Here is a 21,466-nt window from a genome sequence, read left to right on the forward strand (position 1 = left end):
AGATTAAGCATAGATTCAAAATAACGTTTTATTTTCACCTTTCTCTGGTTAAAGATATACTTCAAAGGGACATCTGTATGCTTTTCTTCTTAGCACTCTCTATAACCAAGCAGTGAGACCTTGAAGTGCCAAGCCAGTATAATCAGTGAGAAAAGTAAGAGTGTTTCATTTCCAATACACAAACATCCAGCCTCTGAGTAGCAGTGTTATTGTTGCAATTTTCTTTGTTTCTTTTTGTATCTTTTTTGTATTTCAAGTTAATAAAAAGTCCAATTCTTGAATGAGTTAGAAGAACACCCACAGTAATGAAAGAGAATTTTAGTCCATAGGTTACAAAGAATAGTAAAAGGGAAAAAATAGAAGAAGAAAACTTAATCCATTCGTTTTAGAAGGCTTGCATAAATTCCATCTGTGAAGATAGCATTTAAAAAGTAAGATAACCCATATGCTAGAAGTCATAATGTTCCAAGGGAAGTACATGTTAAACTTCTCAGGAGGACCACAAGGGATGAGGTACTTGGGACCCAAAGGGAGAGACCATTGAAATATAAACATGAAGAAATCACCATTCTTAAGCAGATTCCAAAAAAGATAAGAGAGAGAAGGAGGAAGTATTCCTCCTTATCAAAGAAATTATATAATAAAGGAGTCTGGTTTAAATGGTTATTGCCAGAAGGAATGTTGATCTTTTGGGAGGGAAATAGGATTAGAATCAATACAGTGCAGGAGGCGGAAGCCATCACCAAAAAGAATTCTCTCCTCCTAGAGGACGAACATAGTGAAGGTGGTGGGAGGGGCAGCATGGTGCAGGATAAGAAGGAGGGGGGGCTGAAGGCTCCTCTGGGGACAGGGAGGAAGAAGCAATATCGAAAAGGCTCAGATCACAAAAATAAAAGTATTTGAAATAAATAGCAATTGGTGATACTCTAGAAAGTGACAAAGGAAAATGAATGAACACATAGTTGACAATATAGAATAAGACCTTCCTTTTCTGCTTACCTTTTATCTTTTGTTTTTAAGATTGTAAAAACTGTGAGTGCTGGATGGGTTACTAACACCAGTGTGGGAGCTGCCAAATTTTTTTGTATACCCATTTACCTTTCCCCATATATGTGTAAAAACCAATAAAAAATTTTGGAAAAAAAAAGTAAGATAACCCACTGTCCAAAACCATTCCAAATTTAATTCCGCTGCTTATTTCTTCTGTTCTCCAATTTAAATTAATTTTAAGTTTTTTATAGGCAGTCTCTTTTAAAATGGTAAAAATTCCTCACCAGCTGGAAACATTTTCTCTTTCCGTATCCTTCCATTTTGGAGCAGCCCCAACTTCATCAGCCTAATGGCTGCATTTTTTGTCACCGGCTTGAAGAACTTCTCTTGGATCAATCAGGGACTTTGAGATGTCCTTGAGCTCAGCAAGACGTATTCTTCCTGTTCACCATCTCTGCGGGATGGTTTAGGTCCGTTTGGACCACCCAGTGGCAAAAGTATCAACTGCGATCTCAGGGCATTGAGATTGCATGTCGTCTTGTTGCGACATTGGCTTCTCCTCCTCCGCAATTGCCTTTTTAATGATTTTTTTAAACCTCCCAATGTATCACCTGAAGGTCTCTCATTCTAATATTAATCAAGTCTAACACCCTTTTCTCTTTCCAAGCTTAGTCAAAGTCATCTAGGTGCTGACTTCCATATATATTATTTTCTTAATTACGGTAGGCTAGAATATTGCCATTTTTTTCAATTTTCCAGATATTTTCAATTTACCATCTGGGCTACAGATCTGGACTTCCTAATGTCCTCCCTCCAAGTTCTAACCAGATCTAACATTACTCAGGGTTTGGTTTTTTTTTTTTTTTTTTTTTGAGATTGGCTAAAGCAGGCGGCTCAGTGGCTAAGATGCTGAGCTTGTCGATCAGAAAGGTCGGCAGTTTGGTGGTTCAAATCCCTAGTGCCGCAAAACAGAGTGAGCTCCCATTACTTGTCCCAGCTTCTGCCAACCTAGCAATTCGAAAGCACGTAAAAAATGCAAGTAGAAAAATAGGAACCACTTTGGTGGGAAGGTAACAGTGTTCCGTGCACCTTCGGCTTTTAGTCATGCCGGCCACATGACCATGGAGACGTCTTTGGACAGCGCTGGCTCTTCGGCTTTGAAATGAAGATGAGCACTGCCCTCTAGAGTTGGGAATGACTAGCACAGCGATGGCGAACCTTTTTTGGCTCGCGTGCCACAAGTGGGGGGAGCGCAGGGGGGGGTCGTGTGCGGGTGTGTCACACCCATAATGCAATGTGCAACCCCCAGTGCAACCCCCCACAACAGACACCCCCCCCCCATTTTTACATGCTTTTTTCACCCTCCCCAGGATCCAGAGGCTTTATAGGAGCCTGGGGAGGGCAAAAAGAACCTCCCCTGCCCCTCCCCCGAGGCACTCCGGAGGCTTCAGGGACCTTCAGGAGGCTTCCCTGAAGCCTTCGGAACGCTTAAAATGACCCTCTGAGCAAACCGGAAGTCACTTAACCCTAACCCTAACCCCCCCCCCCCAGGTTCCTATAAAGCCTCTGGATCCTGGGGAGGGTGAAAAACGGCTTTTAGAAACGGTGAACTCAGCTTGCCAGCGCACACATGCGCGCTAGCCAGCTGACAGGGCAGGGCCTCGTGTGCCCTGACAAATGGCTCCGCGTGCCACCTGTGGCACGCGTGCCATAGGTTCGCCATCGCTGGACTAGCACATATGTGCAAGAGGAACCTCTAACTTTTAAAGCCATCCATTGTGACATTCCTTTTCATTAAAAAAAAAAAAAGCAGCAATACTAATTTAATTATCAGGTTGAGAGCTATGTGGGGAGAGTTTTCCTAGTGAAGATACATCGTCAATACCGAAGCCAATTGTTTATTCAGCCTTGTTAGAAATGAGATCTTGGACTTTTAATCGGGCTTAAAAACTTATTTCTTTCTTCTCTGGCACGTTTAGTTTTACTGATTTCGGCCTTTGTTTTTCTGGTTATCATCTCCTTTGGTGTATTTTATTGATTTTTTTTTTCTTTAATCTTTGTTCTTTGCCTTGAGAGTTGTCATCTTGAAAGATAAGCTTTGTGTGTTTTTTAAGCAGCTAATCGAGCATAGGTTGAACTCATTAGAAAGAAAGAAAGAAAGAAAGAAAGAAAGAAAGAAAGAAAGAAAGAAAGAAAGAAAGAAAGAAGAAAGAAAGAAAAAGAAAGAAAGAAAGAAGAAAGAGAGAAAGAAAGAAAAAGAGAGCGAGACAGAGAGAAAGAGGGAGGGGGGAAAGACAGAAAGAAAGAAAGAAAGAAGGAAAGAAAGAAAGAGACAGAGAGAAAGAGAGAGGGGGGAGAAAGAAAGAAGGAAAGAAAGAAAGAAAGAAAAAGAAAGAAGTAAGAGAGAGACAGAGAGAAAGAGAGAGGGGGGAGAAAGAAAGAAAGCAATGTGGATCCTGAATCAAATCTCCCAGACAACAATACAATACAATAGGAGAGTTGGAAGGGACCTTGGAGGTCTTCTAGTCCAACCCCCTGCCTAGGCAGAAAACCCTATACCATTTCAGACAAATGGCTATCCAACAGAAGCTATAATTCCAAATATTCACAAACATTCACTACCCTGAAATATATTTATTTTCAGACAGGATAGTATAAAAATTAAGAAAACCTATTTTGCTTTTTAAAAAGATTCATATATATTTACTGTCTGAAAAGTTAACACAATGTCTCAGAAATGTGTTAAAGGTAGATTGTGATTGAAAAATAGAAAATTATAACTGGGACTTTCAGCTAAATGTGGAAAAACTCTTTAACCAACTTTTGCCCTTTATAAGGGATTTTTAAAACTTTCTCCACCCCATCAAGTGTTTAATTACTTCTTTCCATAGTATTTCTCATTGTATGAGATGGCCCAGTCTCTGCTGTTCACATTTTAGTCCTCCAAAAATTTCCGAGTTTTTCTTTTCCCTTTTCAGATTCCTCCCCCCCCCCCCCCCTGCACTTATGAAATATGAGATTTCCATAAACATTTAGATAGATGGTGTTGTTTGGGGCTGCAAATTCATTCCATGGCATTCGTTTCTGAACACTGTCAGTAGAAAGAATGAAAATGCAATTTATGGGAGCATAATAGTTTGGTCTCACATCAGTCATCTTCCTTAACAATAGTAACTACCACAACAATTAAAAAATATCAACGGCAAAAGCTTCCATGAATATTGACTTCCACTGCCTAGCATGGCTTCAGTCAATCAAGATTTTCCCATAACTCTTCAGCATTTCCGTTAGATAGAGAATAATAATAATAATAATAATAATAATAATAATAATAATAATAATAATAATAATAATGAATTTATTAGCCGCTCCCTTTCCAGGCAGGACTCGGGGCGGCATACACTAGAACATATAAAACATAACACGTGTGTACAAACACATAAACATACATATATACAAAGACATACATGTACGGAGGAGGTAATAAATTACAACATTTAGACAATTAAAACCATTAACATACCCCAATAATAAAACCCAATATACAATAAAAATTTAAAATTTAAAAGACAGTCGGGGAATACGAAAAAATTACGGTTGAGCCAGGCCAGATAATTGAAAAAGGTGGGTCTTCAACTGTACACGGAAGGAGCGGAGATCGGAAATAATCCTGATGTCACGGGGGAGGTCATTCCACAGGGCTGGGCCCATCACAGAGAAGGCTCTGCTCCTGGGTGTCGCCCCCCGACACTGTTTGGTGGACGGCACCCGGAGAAGTCCCTCTCTGTGTGAGCGAATTGGTCGTAGGGATGTGTGGGGCAGGATGCGATCCTGCATGTAACTAGGTCCTGAGCCATGAAGCGCTTTAAAGATCATAATCAAAACCTTGAAACGCACTCGGTAGACCACAGGAAGCCAGTGCAGCTCGCGCAGGAGAGGTGTTACAGGGGAGTATCTAGTCCTCCCCATAATCACCCGCGCGGCCGCGTTCTGGACCAACTGTAGTCTCCGAGTGCATCTCAAGGGAAGCCCCATGTAGAGAGCATTGCAGTAGTCCAGGCGAGACGTCACTAGCGCATGGGTGACTGTGCGTAGGGCATCCCGGTCCAATAAGGGGCGCAATTGGCGCATCAGGCGGACCTGATGGAACGCCCCCCTTGCCACGGCTGTTACATGGTCATCCATGGACAGCCGGGCATCTAGGAGGACGCCCAAATTGCGCACCTGTTCCATGGGGGCTAGTTGCACGCCCCCAATGGCCAGAGATGGAAGCACCTGGTTGAACCGGGGGGCCGGAAGCCACAGCCACTCCGTCTTGGAAGGGTTGAGTTTTAGTCGGTTGCCATCCATCCAGACCCGTACGGCCTCCAAACACCAGGACATCATTTCGACGGCCTCATTGGGGTGGTTCGGGGTGGAAATGTATAGCTGAGTATCATCAGCATACAGATGATATCCCACCCCAAAACCACGGATGATCTCGCCCAGTGGTTTCATGTATGTGTTGAACAGGAGAGGCGAGAGCACCGATCCCTGTGGCACTCCACATGTGAGTGACCTCCGGGTCGAACTCTGCTCCCCTGCCAACACACGTTGCGTCCGGTCAGAGAGGTAGGAGCCAAACCACCGTAAAACGGTGCCCCTGACTCCCAACCCCTCTAGCCGGTGCAACAAGATACCATGGTCGATGGTATCGAACGCCGCCGAGAGATCTAATAGGACCAGGATAGAGGAACAACCCCTATCTCTGGCCCTCCAGAGATCATCAACCAATGCGACCAAGGCCGTCTCCGTGCTGTGCCCGGGACGGAAGCCGGACTGGCGCGGGTCTAGATAATCATTTTCCTCCAGGTGACGTGGGAACTGCTGTACCACCACACTCTCTACAACCTTCGCTAAAAAAGGAAGGTTTGAGACTGGACGATAATTGACTAGGTCCGTTGGGTCCAGGGAAGGCTTCTTGAGCAGGGGCCTCACCACCGCCTCTTTCAAGGTGGCCGGTAGAGACCCCTCACCCAACGAGGCGTTCACTAGGCCCAGGAGCCAGTCGCGCGTAACCTCCCAGGATGCCAGTACAAGCCAGGAGGGACACGGGTCCAATAAACATGTGGTGGGTCGCAGACGTCCACGCAACCTGTCCAAATCCTCGATGGCCACCGAGTCAAACTCCTCCCAAAGCGGTCCCTCAAGACTCGCCACGGGCGTCTCTACTGGACCACTGAAAGGGGCCCATCCCATCCGGATTTGAGCGACTTTGTCCTGTAGATATTTCCCAAACTCCTCTGCTCTGCCCTGTAAAGGGGCTTCCCGCGGTCTCTCAGACAAGAGGGAGCGAGTCACCCGAAACAGGGCGGCAGGGCGGTTATCTGCGGACGCAATAAGAGCGGCGCAATGTTGACGTTTGGCCGCTCTTAATGCCACAAGGTACGTCCTCAGATAGGCTCGTGCCTGTGCTCGGTCAAATTCGGCACGGGAGGATCTCCAACGACTCTCTAGGCGTCTCTTGTGGCGTTTCATCACCCTTAGCTCCTCGGTGAACCAAGGGGCCAGGTGGTTCGTCGCCACAGGAGAGGCCGCAAAGGCGCCACCCGGTCTAGGGCCCCGGTAGTCGCACTATTCCATGCGTCTACCAGGTCCTCCACTCGGGGGCGGGTCAAGTCCACAGGAGGTGGCCCAAGCTCCGTCTGGAACCTATCTGGTTCCATCAGGCGCTTGGGGTGGAACCATCTAATACCTTCCGGTTCCGCCTCCCCGCAGCGGGGGGTAGCACCAGGGAAGTCAAGCCGGAGAAGTGAGTGATCTGACCATGACAGGGGAATAATAGTTGGATCCCCTATTCCCAGATCACTCGTCCACTGGCCAGAGACAAAGACAAGGTCCAGCGTGTGGCCTCCCTCGTGAGTAGACGTAGACTATTTTAAATACCATTAATTAAAGGGTACATTTTGCCCCAAGCATGCTATAATTTTGTGTGCAAGGTAGAATCTCTACTCTAATCTTTCAAGCCAACATCTGGTTGCCCAGATCACAGCTACTAGGGGGAATTTGCAGTCTCCAACATTCTTCAGAAGCAAAGATTGCTTGCAAAGATAGACAGATATAGAAGGATGCAGTGATGGCATTGATATAAATTTAGTTAGATTTCTCTTTCTTCCCTCTTATCGTTTGTCTTCATGACTTCTTAATCCTTTTCTCTGCTTTGCATAACTTTGCTTACTCTGAAAAAAAAATAGCATGATCGCTATGTATATATGTATGAAAATAGTGATGATGACGACGATGGGGACATAGAAGGTGACAATGGTGATGATAAAGATGATAGGTTGGAGACACGAACTCTCATTAAAGAACAAGCTAACCAGGCTTCTTAAAATTATAAATGTAACATTCTGGATATCTCATTAAATCAGGGCTCCCCAGCAGTTATTAATCCTGAGAAGGTTACCTTTTTATATGTCCCAAGCCTGCATTCCAGAAAAAGGTGTCTTTCAGAGATTGGAATCATAACCTCTTCTTATGAAACATCTTGATTTTGAGGTTAAAGGGCCCATTTCTGACCATAGGACTAAGTTGCTTTGAGTTATCTCAAGTTCCAGAAAAAAATCAGAGCAGACTTTTCCTTTGATTTGAAAATCAAAATGTAGTGTGCTGATTTCAGAATGTTTCATCTATTACCGTTCGTAAAGATTTCAGGAAAACATTTTGCTGCTCTTACGGTAGTTGGAGGTGATGGGGTTTGAACTTCTAGATCACGGGCGTCAAACTTGCTGCATCACGTTACCGTTACATGACATTTTGCAACATTTTTCCCATTCACGGAGCTGGGGTGGGCTGTGCATGGTGCATCCAGCCCACAGGCTGCCAGTTTGACACCCCTGTTCTAGATATAAAGCAGAGGCTTTGCCAATGAATTATACTCCGTATCTTTAGCTGTATTGGTGGGAGCTCAGTGGCTCACATGGTTAGAATGCTGAGTTGACAATCAGCAAACCCATGTTTGAGACTCAAGTACTGTTGTGTGGTAGAGTGAGCTCCCATCATGTCCTCCTGCTCCTGCTGACCTAGCAGTTCAAAGGTATGCAAATGCGAGCAGATAAATAGGTACCATTTTGGTGGGCTTATTAATAGGGATGTGAAAGGAGCTCCCCAACTGGGCATCCCCCAGGCAATGGTGATGTCACCAGTTAATCCTTTCAACCTGGAAGTTCCTCGTTGCTTCTTCTGACACCAATATGACAACGACGATGACAAGATATATTGGCTGGGATGAATGGGAATTTAATGCCAGGGGTGATTTTTAGGCCAAAGATTACTCACACTTTATAAAGAGGCTGTTGGGCTGCCTAATTCCAGATGTATTGACAATCTTGTTCTAAGTTTCTTAGGGATTTCCAATGTGAAAAGAAGAGAGAGCCCTCAAGGCAGAGGTGGTATTCAGCAGGTTCTGACCAGTTCTGGAGAACTGGTAGCTGAAATTTTGAGTAGTTCAGAGAACAGGTAAATACCACCTCTGACTGGCCTTGCCCCCATCTATTCTCTGCCTCCCGAGTCTCAGCTGATTGGGAGGGAATGGGGATTTTGCAGTAACCTTCCCCTGGAGTGGGGTGGGAATGGAGATTTTACAGTATCCTTCCCCTGCCATGCCCACCAAGCCACGTCCACCAAGCCACGCCATGCCCACCAAGCCACGTCCACCAAGCCACGCCATGCCCACCAAGCCACGGCCATAGAAGTGGTAGTAAAAAAAATTTGAATCCCACCGCTGCCTCAAGGGTGGCATTATAAGCTATGTGTCATGCCTGCAAGCCATCTTTTCTTTTTGGACTTCAAGCCTGCCACCCTTTCTACTGTGGGAAAATGGGAGGGGGGATTATTTGGAGTCGGGTGATATGCAGCCATAATAACATTCTTCTTAGAAACTCAAGGTCATCCTTTGCCTCTGCACCTGGCCGGAACTGGATGGGAACATGGCTCTTTTAATCAATTGCAACTTTGAGGAACTGCTTGCCTTAGAATGTGATTTGCTTGAGGATGCTATTTGTAACCCTGACATTCAGAGCATAGCAACAATAAGAGAAAGTGATGACGTAACCATGTACCTCTCTTTCAGAACCCAGGAATTGATATCGGGGATGTTTCGGAGCGAAAAGCATTAAGAAAAAGTTTGAAATGCAAGAGTTTCCAATGGTACCTGGATCACGTCTACCCAGAAATGAGAAGATACAATAACACCATTGCCTATGGAGAGGTAATTAAGAAGGAACTACCACATGGAATATGTAGGGATTGACTGAATTTAGAGTACATTTTATGTCTCTCCTCCAACCATTTTCTAATGAGATCTGCAGGGAGTAACTAGAATCAGCCAGTTTTACTCAAAACTGGAATTAAAACTCCTTCAGCCAACCCCAATGGCTATCCAATGTAATTCTTGCCTTCAGAACAGAAGATCACAAATATCTCTGGAATCAGTTTCATTTGTCACGTTCCATTTAATCCAGAATAGTCTACACCAGGAGACTTAGTATCTTTCAGGGGTTTGGGGAGCTCAGTTACTATTCTTCTTGAATATTGTCTTTGTTGGTTATCAGTTGCAGTAGATGCCATCAAGATTTGTACCATTGCTGTACACTTCAATTTTCTACTTCAGAAACTTTCGTGACTCTTTATCAAGATGATGTCATTTCTTAGCATTAGTTATCATAGCCAGAACTGATAGGATTTATAGATTAATCACATCTGGTGGGTGAGGAGTTTCCTGTACCTGGTGTAGGCACCACCAAGCTAAATCTGAATTGGTTTTAGATACTAGGGACCAGGGACGTGCGGTCAGGGGAGGCAGGGGAGGCAGAGCCTCACCTCTCATCATGAAATAATAATATATAATAATAATATATATTTCTTCCCATCCCTTTTACACGGCTCCCGCTAAGTTCTGGTAAGGAGAAGAGCTTTTGGGGAGAGAAGAGGAAGAGGAGGGAGGAGGAGAAGGAGGAGGAGGTGCGCACGCAGGGCGGTGCCAGCTGGGCAACCGGCGGAGGCAGGAGGGTTCTCGGAAACGCCAATAACCTTCCTGCCTCCGCTGTACTTTGCGCGCTCCTCGCGACTGCAATAGATGTCCAGAAGTGGCAGGGACTGTTGGGCTGGAAGCCCAAACCCCATTAGCCACAAAAGCTGCTTCTGGATGTATATTGCAGTCGCGAGGAGCGCACGAAGTCCAGCAGAGGCAGGAAGGTTCTCGTCGTTCCCCAGTCGCTTTCGTGGCTTCATCATCCGGGAGCACCGACAACATTTCTGCCTCCGCAACTCCCAGGCGCGGACGGACGGAGGTAGCCAGAGTGGCGCCAAGGCAGTCCGGCGGGCGCGCGACCGAGGATCAGGCTGCCTGATCCTCCATCGCTCGCTCGCTCGCTCGCTCTTTCATCCGCCCGGACCGCCTCGGCGTCGCTCTGGCTACATCCGTCCGGCCGTGCCTGGGAGCTGCAGAGGCAGAAATGTTGTCGGCGCTCCCAGATGATGAAGCCACGAAAGTGACTGGGGAACGACGAGTACTTCCTGCCTCTGCTGGACTTCGCACACTCCTCGCGACTGCAATATATGTCCAGAAGCGGCTTTTGTGGCTAATGGGGTTTGGGCTTCCAGCCCAACAGCCCCTGCCGTGACGTCATCAAGACGAAGTGGCTTGGAGGCGAAGTGCTTTTCAGTGCTTTTCTGTGCGTCTGGCGTTTAGGTAGATAGCTGGATGTCCTAAACGCCAGACTCTCAGAAAAGCACTGAAAAGCAGCTGCTGTTGGGGACTGCGGAGCGCGAGCCGGCGGAGCACGCTCAGAAGACGGAGAATGGGATCACACGTGGTCCCATTCCCCGCCTTCCTGATGACGTCACCAGCCTCACCAGCCATAAACCTCACCGCACGTCACTGCTAGGGACTAGGTGCCATCTATTTCTAATCTCAGTTCAATTTGGATGGCCTTGTCAACTCGCCCAATGAAATGGGACAGCAGCAAAAGACAGAAGCACATTCCAGACTTATCTCTCTTAAGGCTTTATCCCAGGTTACCCACAGCAGCCGGAGGGAGGCTGTGAAAGTGCTCCACTGGAGAATGTGATTTATGACACACCCTGGGGGGGAGGGGGGAAACAGGGTCATAATTGGGCCGTAAATTATGGGGGGGGTCAGAGCTGGCTTCACTTGGGTACCTGCCAACATGTTGCTTCTGATAAATAACTGGGTTTCTTTTGAAGCTTGGCTCTCCTCTGTGGGAACCCTAACAGCCCCGCTTGATTTGATTTAACCATTCAAATTGATTTGGAAATCTAATTGATTTCAACTGTCAGTCCATTTGGAAAGTTGTTTTGATTCTTCATTCAAGCAAGTGATTTTCAAATTGTTTTTTTGAGCGTGGCAACTTCTCTACCAGCAGCCATGGTGGTCATTATGGCTGCGAGAGAATGTGCTGTAAGCAATTTCCCAGCTGTGCTAATTGTGGTCCTTTTTTTTTTAAAATGGAAAGATTAAAGGTGGAGTCGTATGCTTGCAAAACACATTTCTTACATGCATAGCAAGGTCCTCCCTATTGTGAACATGGACCACCAATGTAACCATTGTATTTGAGGCTCTCTCTTTGAAGAAACGACTCAAAATAGGTGGCCATCTACCATCTCATTGTTATCAAATCAAAGTGGTGGTAGCATCTGATAGCCTCATCCCGGTCTCTGTTCTGCCTCTCTAAATAATGTCAGTCATTGGATCTGATGAGGAGAGAACATTCTCCTTTGCCAGAAATTTAGTGGAGAGAAATTAGTTGTAGAATTCACACACAAAAAAAGCAGATGGCTATAAGTGCACTTTGATTCCCGACCCATTCTGCTTTATGATGAATCACATCAGGTATGAAATGTGTGTTATATTTTTCTGCTCTAATTATAGAAGGATGAGTGGATGTCTTCTGTTGTTTCTTTCCTAGTTCTTGTATTTGTTTAGTCTTGCAATCCTCTGGCTTCTCATTTGATAAGGAAGGATTTGTGCCCTTTATTGATTTGCAATATTCATCAGGCTATATGTCTTGTCAACCCTTAACATTAGTTTCATAGCCAAGGCTGAAGGGGATAGAACAGAACAGAATAGAATAACAGAGTTGAACGGGGCATTGGAGGTCTTCTAATCCAACCCCTTGCTTAGTCAGGAAACCCTACACCACTTCAGACAAATGGTTATCCAATATCTTCTTAAAAACCTCCAGTGTTGGAGCATTCACAACTTCTGGAGGCAAGTTGTTTCACTGATTAATTGTTCTGTCAGGAAGGTTCACCTTAGTTCTAAGTTGCTTCACTCCTTGATTAGTTTCCACCCATTGCTTCTTGCCCTACCCTCAGGTGCTTTGAATTATAGACCAATCACATCTGGTGGGACATGAGTTCCCCATTCCTGGTCTACTATTGGTTTTAGGCAGCAAGATCTGAATTGGTTTTAGATGTATGGATAGGGTGCTGCCTAATTCTAATCTCAATTCAGGTTGGATGGCCTGGTTGATCTGATTTAAGCATTCAAACTGATTTGCCAATCTAAATGATTTCAGCTCTCAGTCCATTTGGAAATTTGCTTTGATTCTTCTTCATTCAACCAAGTGATTTTCACATTGAATTTCCAAATTTAGGTTTTACGCAATTCTACTTTAAACAGTCACTTCCTAAATTTAATTATATAGAGCTGTGGCGACCAGGACGATTAGAGGACTGGAGACTAAAACATATGAAGAACGGTTACAGGAACTGGGCATGGCTAGTCTAGTGAAGAGAAGGACCAGGGGAGACATGATAGCAGTCTTCCAATATTTGAGGGGCTACTACAGAGAGGAAGGGGTCATTTTCCAAGGCACCTGAAGGCCAGGCAAGGAATAATGGATGGAAATTGATCAAGGAGAGATTCAACCTGGAAATAAGGAGAAATTTTCTGACAGTGAGAACAATCAACCAATGGAACAGAAGTTGCCTTTGGAAGTTGGGAGCTTCGTCACTGTAGACTTTCAAGAAGAGGTTGGACTGCCATTTGTCAGAAATGGTGTAGGGTCTCCTGCTTGAGATGGGGATTGGACTAGATGACCTACAAGGTCCCTACCAACTCTGTTACTCTGTTAATAGATTTTAATAGGAGAAACAGCTCTAGGAAACAACTGTTGGAAAGTAAGTTATGGGTGGGCTATTTTTATAGTGTTCTCCTTAATTGAAAACTCCTGCCCTTTCTGTATATGAACAGGTCAGGTATCTCCACTTCTTCAATGTGCAGTGGAAAGCCATCGCATAGCAGCATCTGGGAAGTTTGCAGAAGCCCTCATTTGCTGGCCATTGGCTTGACAAGCTGGCAGAGGGGCTGTGATGGTGAACCTATGGCACACATGCCACAGGTGGCATGCGGAGCCATATTTGCTGGCATATGAGCCATCACCTCCGGTGCACATGTGCATAACCAGCCAGCTGACTTTCAACTTTCTGAAGGGCTGCGGGAGACTGTTTTTGCACTCCCCAGGCTTCAGGAAAGCCTCCAGAGCATGGAGAGGACAAAAAAAGGACCCAACAGGCCAACTGGAAGTTTATTTTTTTCTCCTCCCCAGGCTTTGGAAGTTTTCCTGAAGCCTTGGGAGGGCAAAAAAAACAAACAAAAAAAAAACAGGCCCAGTGGGCTAACCAGAAATTCGGAAACAATCCATTTCTGGCTCCTGGTGGGCCTCTGGGGGGCCAGGGGAGGCTGTTTTTGCCCGGGGAAGGTGAAAACTCCCCCCTGCATGGGAGGGGGAGGTTGTGCATGCATACGGGGGAGTCACACATGCATGCACAGGTGGACGGGGCACATTGAATTGTGCGTGTGGACGCATGCACATAATTTTGGCACCCCCTTACAAAAAGGTTCGCCATCCCTGGCCTAAGGAAACAGACAGAAATAATTCAGCCATAATTCATTTTCAATTGCTAGTCTGTTCCGGACGAAACCAATCAGTTATGAATGAACATTTGGCTATTTTTTACAGTATATCAAGTTTCCATTCTACCTAGAGAAGGAGGAAGATGAGGATAAGGTATTAGGTTTTACCATTTCGAAAGAGAAAAAAAAACATCTTTAATCTCCCATCGCTTCTTTAAAAAGATAAATGTTTGGGAGAGTGGAGAAAAAATGCTAGAAGAGAAAACGAGAAAGATTCCTAGGAGACTCATCTTGTAAAGATAGCAATAATGTATTTCCTTCCATTACCTATGTACCGGGATAGATAATTCTTGATATCTGGTGGATACATTAATAGTAATTTGGGGGGAGGAAAGCCCACAGTGAGTTTGGCTATGATAAAGAATGGATGAAATATGTTACTCTTATGTTAATCCAGTTTTGTTTGACCTGGGATTCTTTCCATTGCTACTTTTTTAAACAGCGTGAATTATATTTTAGGACAGTGGGAATTGATTTTCAGACTGCATGTGTCCCCACTTCCCTCCCCAGCCTGATCCCCATTGTTGTGTCGGTCTTTGGTTTTAAGTACCATCTGGGTGATATAAATTAGTGTTGTTTGTTTTACATCACAAAGACACTACTTACATCACACAGGTGGTACTTAAACCATCACAACAGCCAATCAACAATCAAACCATGACTCAGAAGTAACAAACAACATTCAGGCTAATTTGCATCTCATAAAAAGGTATTTAAAGACCTGTGTTCTGGCAGACAAGGATACGTCAAGGCTCACTGACGAGGTCTCCTCGAATGGTGATGAAATGTTTGCAACCAAATTGCCAAGCTCGGAGCTCAAACCAACAGCTCAACTACCAATGCAAACTACTAATATTCGACTACACCTCAAATCAATAAATCTCCTGGGAATTATAAAATATTTGTGAGAAAGCACTTGTCAAAATGTCTTTATCTTAACCTTGCAAAAACTCATTCTGTTTTTGGGTTTTTTACAGCTGAGGAACAACAAGATAAAAGATGTCTGCCTTGATCAAGGGCCACAGGAAAATCACACAGCGATCCTCTACCCATGCCATGGCTGGGGGCCACAGGTTAGAATTCGACTTGGTTATCATGATGTGATTTCAACAAAGATGCTGCAAAAGTTCTAATGTACTAGTGAAGAAGCCCTAATGACTTCTGCGCTGAGCAGGAAGTTGGACTAGTTGACTTCTAAAATATAGACAAACTTAGGAATCTAGGGATCAATAAATTCAGAATTACCAAAATGGAAGGTAGCAATAGTACTTAGACTTATATACTACCCCACAGTGCTTTATAGCACTCTCTGTGCAGTTTACAAGGGACGTGATGGCTCAGTGGCTAAGGTGCTGAGCTTCTTGAGCAGAAAGGTTGGCAGTTCGATGGTTCAAATCCCCAGTGCCGCATAATGGAGTGAGCTCCCATTACTTGTCCCAGCTTCTGCCAACCTAGCAGTTCGAAAGCATGTAAAAATGCAAGCAGAAAAATAGGAACCACCTTTGGTGGGAAGGTAACAGCGTTCTGTGCACCTTCGGCATTTAGTCATGCCAACCACATGACCATGGAGACATCTTCGGACAGCGCTGGCTCTTCGGCTTTGAAACAGAGATGAGCACCGCCCCCTAGAGTTGGGAACGACTAGTAAATATGTGCGAAGGGAACCTTTACCTTTATGCAGTTTACAGAGTCAACATATTGCCCCCAACAAACTGGGTCCTCGTTTTACCAAAGGAAGGATGGAAGGCTGAATCAATCTCGAGAGGTCAAAATCGAACTCCTGACTATGGGCAGACTATGGGCAGAGTTAGCCTGCAATACTGCATTCTAACCACTGCGCCACTGCAGATCTTAAGTATGAGTACATTAAGTATATTTCAGATTCAGCCTTTAACGTTATAGCATGTCAGCTTCCTTTTCATTGTATTTAAATAACAAAAAATTAGAAGGAGACTGGGGAAAGGGAAATGGTGGGTATTGAAAGATGCAACCATGGACATAATTTCCAGACACGAACATGGAGAATTGGGATCAGTAACTCGATCTCCTTCAATGGAATAAGGAAAGCCTTCCTTTTTGAATTGGGTTTTGTGAAACCCTTGCAAGGATGTTTTTGGGGAAGAAGCATTTCTGTTTGACATTCAGGAATGTCAAAAGTATTTCCGCGTTTGCACTTATATCTCCAAGGGGCTGTTTTGTTTTCACTTTCTTTCCCCCAAAGGGCAACTACTGTGTAGTTTCTACACAAGAATACAGCTTGTGTTCTGCTTTTTTTCTTTCTTCTGGAGCAGATCCTTTGCCTGCTGACTTTTCTAAAGTGAAATTCTTCCACGAAAGTGTTATAGTTATGTAGGTCTTTCAGACGGGAATTATTATTCCAAGAATTGCTATTTTATTTTATTTTCCACACCAGGAGCCTTCAGAGTGACAGCCGGCTGCTCTTTTGGGAGGACCTTGGGGAAACAAATGGCAAGGATAGTTTAGCAGACACCACGATTTGCTCCAATAGAGGTTTTTCCAGTCATCCTTTCAGGATAGCCCCATGTAACGTACATAGTATCAGTTATGAAAATCTGCCCAATCCAGCACCATGGGGAGCACTGATGGATGAGATGTAATTTGCAAAGGGGCAACTTCCTTCAAATGCAGTGACCACTACAGAGCCAAAAACCTTTCTGGGCTGTCAACCAGCTCTTTTAATCCCTCACAAATCTTCTTCTTCTGGTTCTTAATGAACAGAGCTTGGAAATAGTGGAAGACAGGTCGTCCTCCAATTATGACCATTGATTGATTTGAAGTTACAATGGCACTGAAAAAAAAAACGACTAACAACTGGTTCTTGCATTTAGGACCATCACAGCATCCCCACAGTCATGTGATTAAAATTCAGGCACTTGGTAATCAGCATGTATTTATGATGGTTGCAGCATCCTTGCGTCTTGCAATTGCCAACCTTCTTAAACAGCTTCTGAGAAGTTAGTGGGAGAACCAGATTTCCTTAACAACTGCATAGTTCATTTAACTTCTGCAGTGATTTGCTTCACAACTCCGGAAAAAAAAGAAGGTTGCAAAATTGGCTGTGGCTCACTTAAGAACCATAGCAATTCTGGTCCCGGGTTGTCATAAGTTGAGAAGTAGCTGCAGCTGATAAACTAGACCACTATTTCTGAACCCCAACAAATTTAAGACATGTGGACTTCAACATGCTGGCTGGGGAATTCTGGGTATTGAAGTCCACACATCTTAAAGTCGCTGGGGTTCAGAAATGCTGAAGTACACAAACAGCTTTCTTCAAAATGTGCTTGCAAGCAAGGCTGGCAATTGCATAGCTCTGTAATTAAAAGGTAACGGTAAAGGGTCCCATCGCACATACATGCTACTCGTTCCTGACTCTAGGGGGCGGTGCTCATCTCCGTTTCAAAGCTGAAGAGCCAGCGCTGTCCAAAGACATCTCCATGGTCATGTGGCCGGCATGACTAAACGCCGAAGGTGCACAGAATGCTGTTACCTTCCCACCAAAGGTGGTTCCTATTTTTCTACTTTCACTTTTACATGCTTTCAAACTGCTAGGTTGGCAGAAGCTGGGAAAAGTAATGGGAGCTCATTCCATTACGCGGCGCTAGGGATTCAAACCCCCGAACTGCCGACCTTTCTGATCAACAAGCTCACCATCTTAGCCACTGAGCCACTTCATCCCTTAGCCCTGTAATTAGAAATGTACAAAACATTGTAAGCTTGAAATGTAGCAAACTCAAAATGACTACCGTATTTTTCGGAGTATAAGATGCACCTTTTTCTCCCTAAAAGAGGGTGAAAATTTGGGTGTGTTTTATACACTGAATGTAGCCCCACCCACCCACCACCCTCAACCCTTTGGCCTCTGCCTCCCAGCAATTTACCTCTTTGCAGCAAACGGGGGCTTGCAGAGGCTTCAATAAGCTGTAGCAATCCCTGCAGCCTGTAACAGCTGATGATCGGGAGAAATTGAAATTGAAAGTTGCTGTTAGCTCCAGGTGGCAAATTGTTAGGAGGCAGATTTTTTTTTCTTGTGCTAATCAGGCTGTTTGCTGCAAGGAGATAAGTCAACAACTATAAATGCCTATAGAATGGTCAAATTATTAGACTTATTTTTTAAAGACTGCTTTATTATGATTCTAGACAACTTAACAAAATGAAGAAGCTTTTTAAAATAAATGCTTGATCTGAAGAGGCCCAGTGCTATTGTTTTAAAAAGTGCTATTCTTTTAAATAGCAGAGAATAACTATACTTCCAGAAAGCACATCAATTTTAACAGCATCTATACAAGTATAGTCTGAAATATAACACTACGAATGGTGTATATTGTCTATACTGTTTGTTGCAAGGAGGCAAATTGCTGAAAGGCAGAGGCAGATATTTTCCCCTTGTTTTCCTCCCCAAAATCTAGGTGCATTTTATACGTTGGAGCATCTTATACTCTGAAAAATACAGTATTTTTAAAAAATCTCCAACCCGGAACAAGACAGCTGAGTTCTAGAGTTGTGTCCTAAATTCAAGTGAGATTAAGTATTGCAATTGTTGTTTCAAATGTTACAGTTGGGAACAAAGAAGGAAGCTCAGAATAAGTTCCAACTCCCTTTCTTGTCATCCTGGGATCACAAAAATAGATGAGATGATAGTCCATGCTGAGCACTGCCTATCTAATTTAAAAGCAATTTAAAACTCTAAGAAAGGGATTCAGTCTGGAAGGATCTCTCTGTGCTCAAATAAGAACACACGTTCAGGAATATGGAAATGTGTTGACTTTCGCATTTAGAATACTACTTGAAATGGAGTGATGATCACCTAAAAAGTCATTGACTCCTAACCGTAAAGGAGAAAAACTGGAAAGTGAAGCAAACTTCATGGTTCCTTGAATCCCATTTAGGTCTTCATGAAATATCCTCATGGTTTCAATCAATCAATCAACCAGAATAGAGTTGGAAGGGACCATGGAGCTAAGTCCCACCCCCTGCTCAAGCAGGAGACCTTATACAATTTGAGAGCTTTGGATTTTTCTTTGAAAGTTTATTTGAAATACGGGTCCATGATACCCCTTTGAATTCAAAGATTCATGGTCCATGATGACATTGGTCTGCTCATCTCAAGTGAACCTGCTGAAAATCTCTCCTCCTTGTGAGCTTTATAGCAGTGATGGCGAACCTATGGCACGCGTGCCACAGGTGGCACGCGGAGCCATTTGTCAGGGCACGTGAGGCGCTGCCCTGTCAGCTGCCAGCGAGCATGCGCGTGCTGGCCAGCTGAGTTCACCTTTTTAAAAGCCATTTTTCGCCCTCCCCAGGCTCCAGAGGCTTTATAGGAGCCTGGGGAGGGTGAAAAAAGCATGTAAAAAGGGGGGGGTCGCACGTTGTTTGCGCATGCGCACTGGGGGGGTCGCGCATTGCATTATGGGTGCGGCACGCCCGCACACGACCCCCCTGCGCTCCCCCCCTTGTAGCACGTGAGCCAAAAAAGGTTCGCCATCGCTGCTTTATAGGATCTGGAAGAGATGGAAGTTCTTCTCTCTGCTGACCTTGCACAGTCTTCCTCAAGGTCTTGGCTGATGCCTTCCCATCTTATTTTTCAAGAGATTATTAAAAGCTTCTTTTTCCACCATGCCTTTGGCTTGATGGAATGAGTTGTGGGTATCCATCTGTACATTTGCTTGCACACATTTGGAGATGTTGGCATGTTGCTTTGGACTTTGCTGTACATAGCACTGAGCTGTAGGATTGGGCCAATATAGTCAACAAATTTATTATTTATTTTAATTTTATTTATTTATATCCAGCCCTTATTATTTTTATAAACAACTCAAGGCGGCAAACATATCTAATACTCCTTTCTCCTCTTGTTTTCCCCACAACAAACATATGAGATGGATTGGGTTGAGAGAGAGTGACTGACCCAAGATCACCCAGATGGCCTTCATGGCTAAGACTGGATTAAAACTGATGGTCTCCTGGTTTTTTTATCCTGGTGCCTTAACCACTAGACTAGGGATGTCCAATCTTGGCAACTTTAAGATGTGTGGACTTCAACTCCCAGAATTCCCCAGCCAGCATAGTTGGCTGAGGAATTCTGGAAGTTGAGGTCCACAGGTCAACTGTGTCTTTTCCTAGCATCACATGGCTGCTTTCCACAGCTTCAGGGCAGGTCAGTAAGAAGATGCATTAGAAGATGCACTAGAAGACCTCCAAGATCCCTTCCAACCGGAGGTGGTATTCAGCAGGTTCTGACCAGTTCTGGAGAACCGGTAGCAGAAATTTTGAATAGTTCGGAGAACCGGTAAATACCACCTCTGACTTGCCGCACCCCCATCTATTCTCTGCCTCCCGAGTCCCAGCTGATCGGGAGGAAATGGGGATTTGACAGCGGCCTTCTCCTGGAACAGGAAGGGAATGAGGATTTTACAGTATCCTTCCCCTGGAGTGGGGAAAGAACGGAGATTTTATAGTAACCTTCCCCTGCCATGCCCACCAAGCCATGCCACGCCCACAGTACTACTGCCCACGGTAGTAAAAAAATTTTGAATCCCACCACTGCTTCTAACTCTGTTATTCTGTTATTCATTTAAGGAGTTGTGGATGGATGTGTCATGCCTGCCCTTCCATCTTCTCCCTTTGGAATCCAAAGAACAACACCACACCACAGCATACACAATCTTACCATCAAGCCCTGATTATTTGGGCTTTCCTGAACCCATTGAAAGATTCCCCTGAAATTCATTCATCCGCTGGAGAAGATGGAGAACAGAGCAGGGACTGGGAAGGCCTTAACCCACCTCTACAGGGCTGCCACCGAAGCCTCACATCCTACCTTTGAAATCTCTCGGTAGAAAGGGAAATAAGAATAATTTCCATGCTGTTTGCTTATTCTGCATTTGTAGCTGAATGCCCCAAAGAAATTATTTGTTATACTGAGCCTGCTTGTATGGTTTGTTCCTCCCGCTCTCCGCCCCTAGTCACTGTTTTTAACAAAACAACTTTTCTTCTACGGCTTGATTTCTCGAATTAAAATTTGGAGCTGCGCCTTGCTTCTTTCAACCCATCTGTCAAAGAAACGCAAAGCTGTTTCCCTTTCCCTGATCTCCCCCCCTCTCTCTCTCCCTCCCACCTTCTTTTTCCATTTCTTTTCATTGTTAGATAGCATGAAGCATCCTTTTCTCCCCCCAGCCCCCAGCCTTGCTTATCTTCTATTCATTTGTATCGTGTCTTTAAAAACAAACACAACAGCAAATCAAGGTGCTTATTGATTTGCATAGAAGCTGTAAAAACCTAAGTTCTTCTGACAGATAGGCTGGGGGCGGGGGGGGGGGGCAGAAATTTCACCCATTTTAATTTGACTCCTTATAATAAATACCTGTCGATGAAATGAGAGATTAACAAGAATATTCAATCTTGGAGCCATCCATCTTGAGCTATAAATTGCATTCTGGTTTGCATGCTTAGCCTTGCTCCGGCGGTTAAAATCCTAAC

General features: G+C 44.5%; 1 protein-coding gene across 2 annotated transcripts in view; it reads left to right on the forward strand.

The window, feature by feature from the left end:
• The window catches only part of GALNT17 (polypeptide N-acetylgalactosaminyltransferase 17), a 392,841-nt gene that overhangs the window by 360,679 nt on the left and 10,696 nt on the right, over positions 1-21,466 (forward strand). For both annotated transcript variants that reach the window (XM_081941423.1, XM_081941424.1), the window contains exons 8-9: positions 9,101-9,238; positions 14,947-15,042. In XM_081941423.1, the coding sequence (XP_081797549.1) occupies positions 9,101-9,238; positions 14,947-15,042 (234 nt within the window). The remainder of the gene's footprint in view (positions 1-9,100; positions 9,239-14,946; positions 15,043-21,466) is intronic.

The sequence above is a fragment of the Natrix helvetica genome, assembly GCF_964273705.1.
Source record: "Natrix helvetica genome assembly, chromosome: 2".
Taxonomy (NCBI): domain Eukaryota; kingdom Metazoa; phylum Chordata; class Lepidosauria; order Squamata; family Natricidae; genus Natrix; species Natrix helvetica.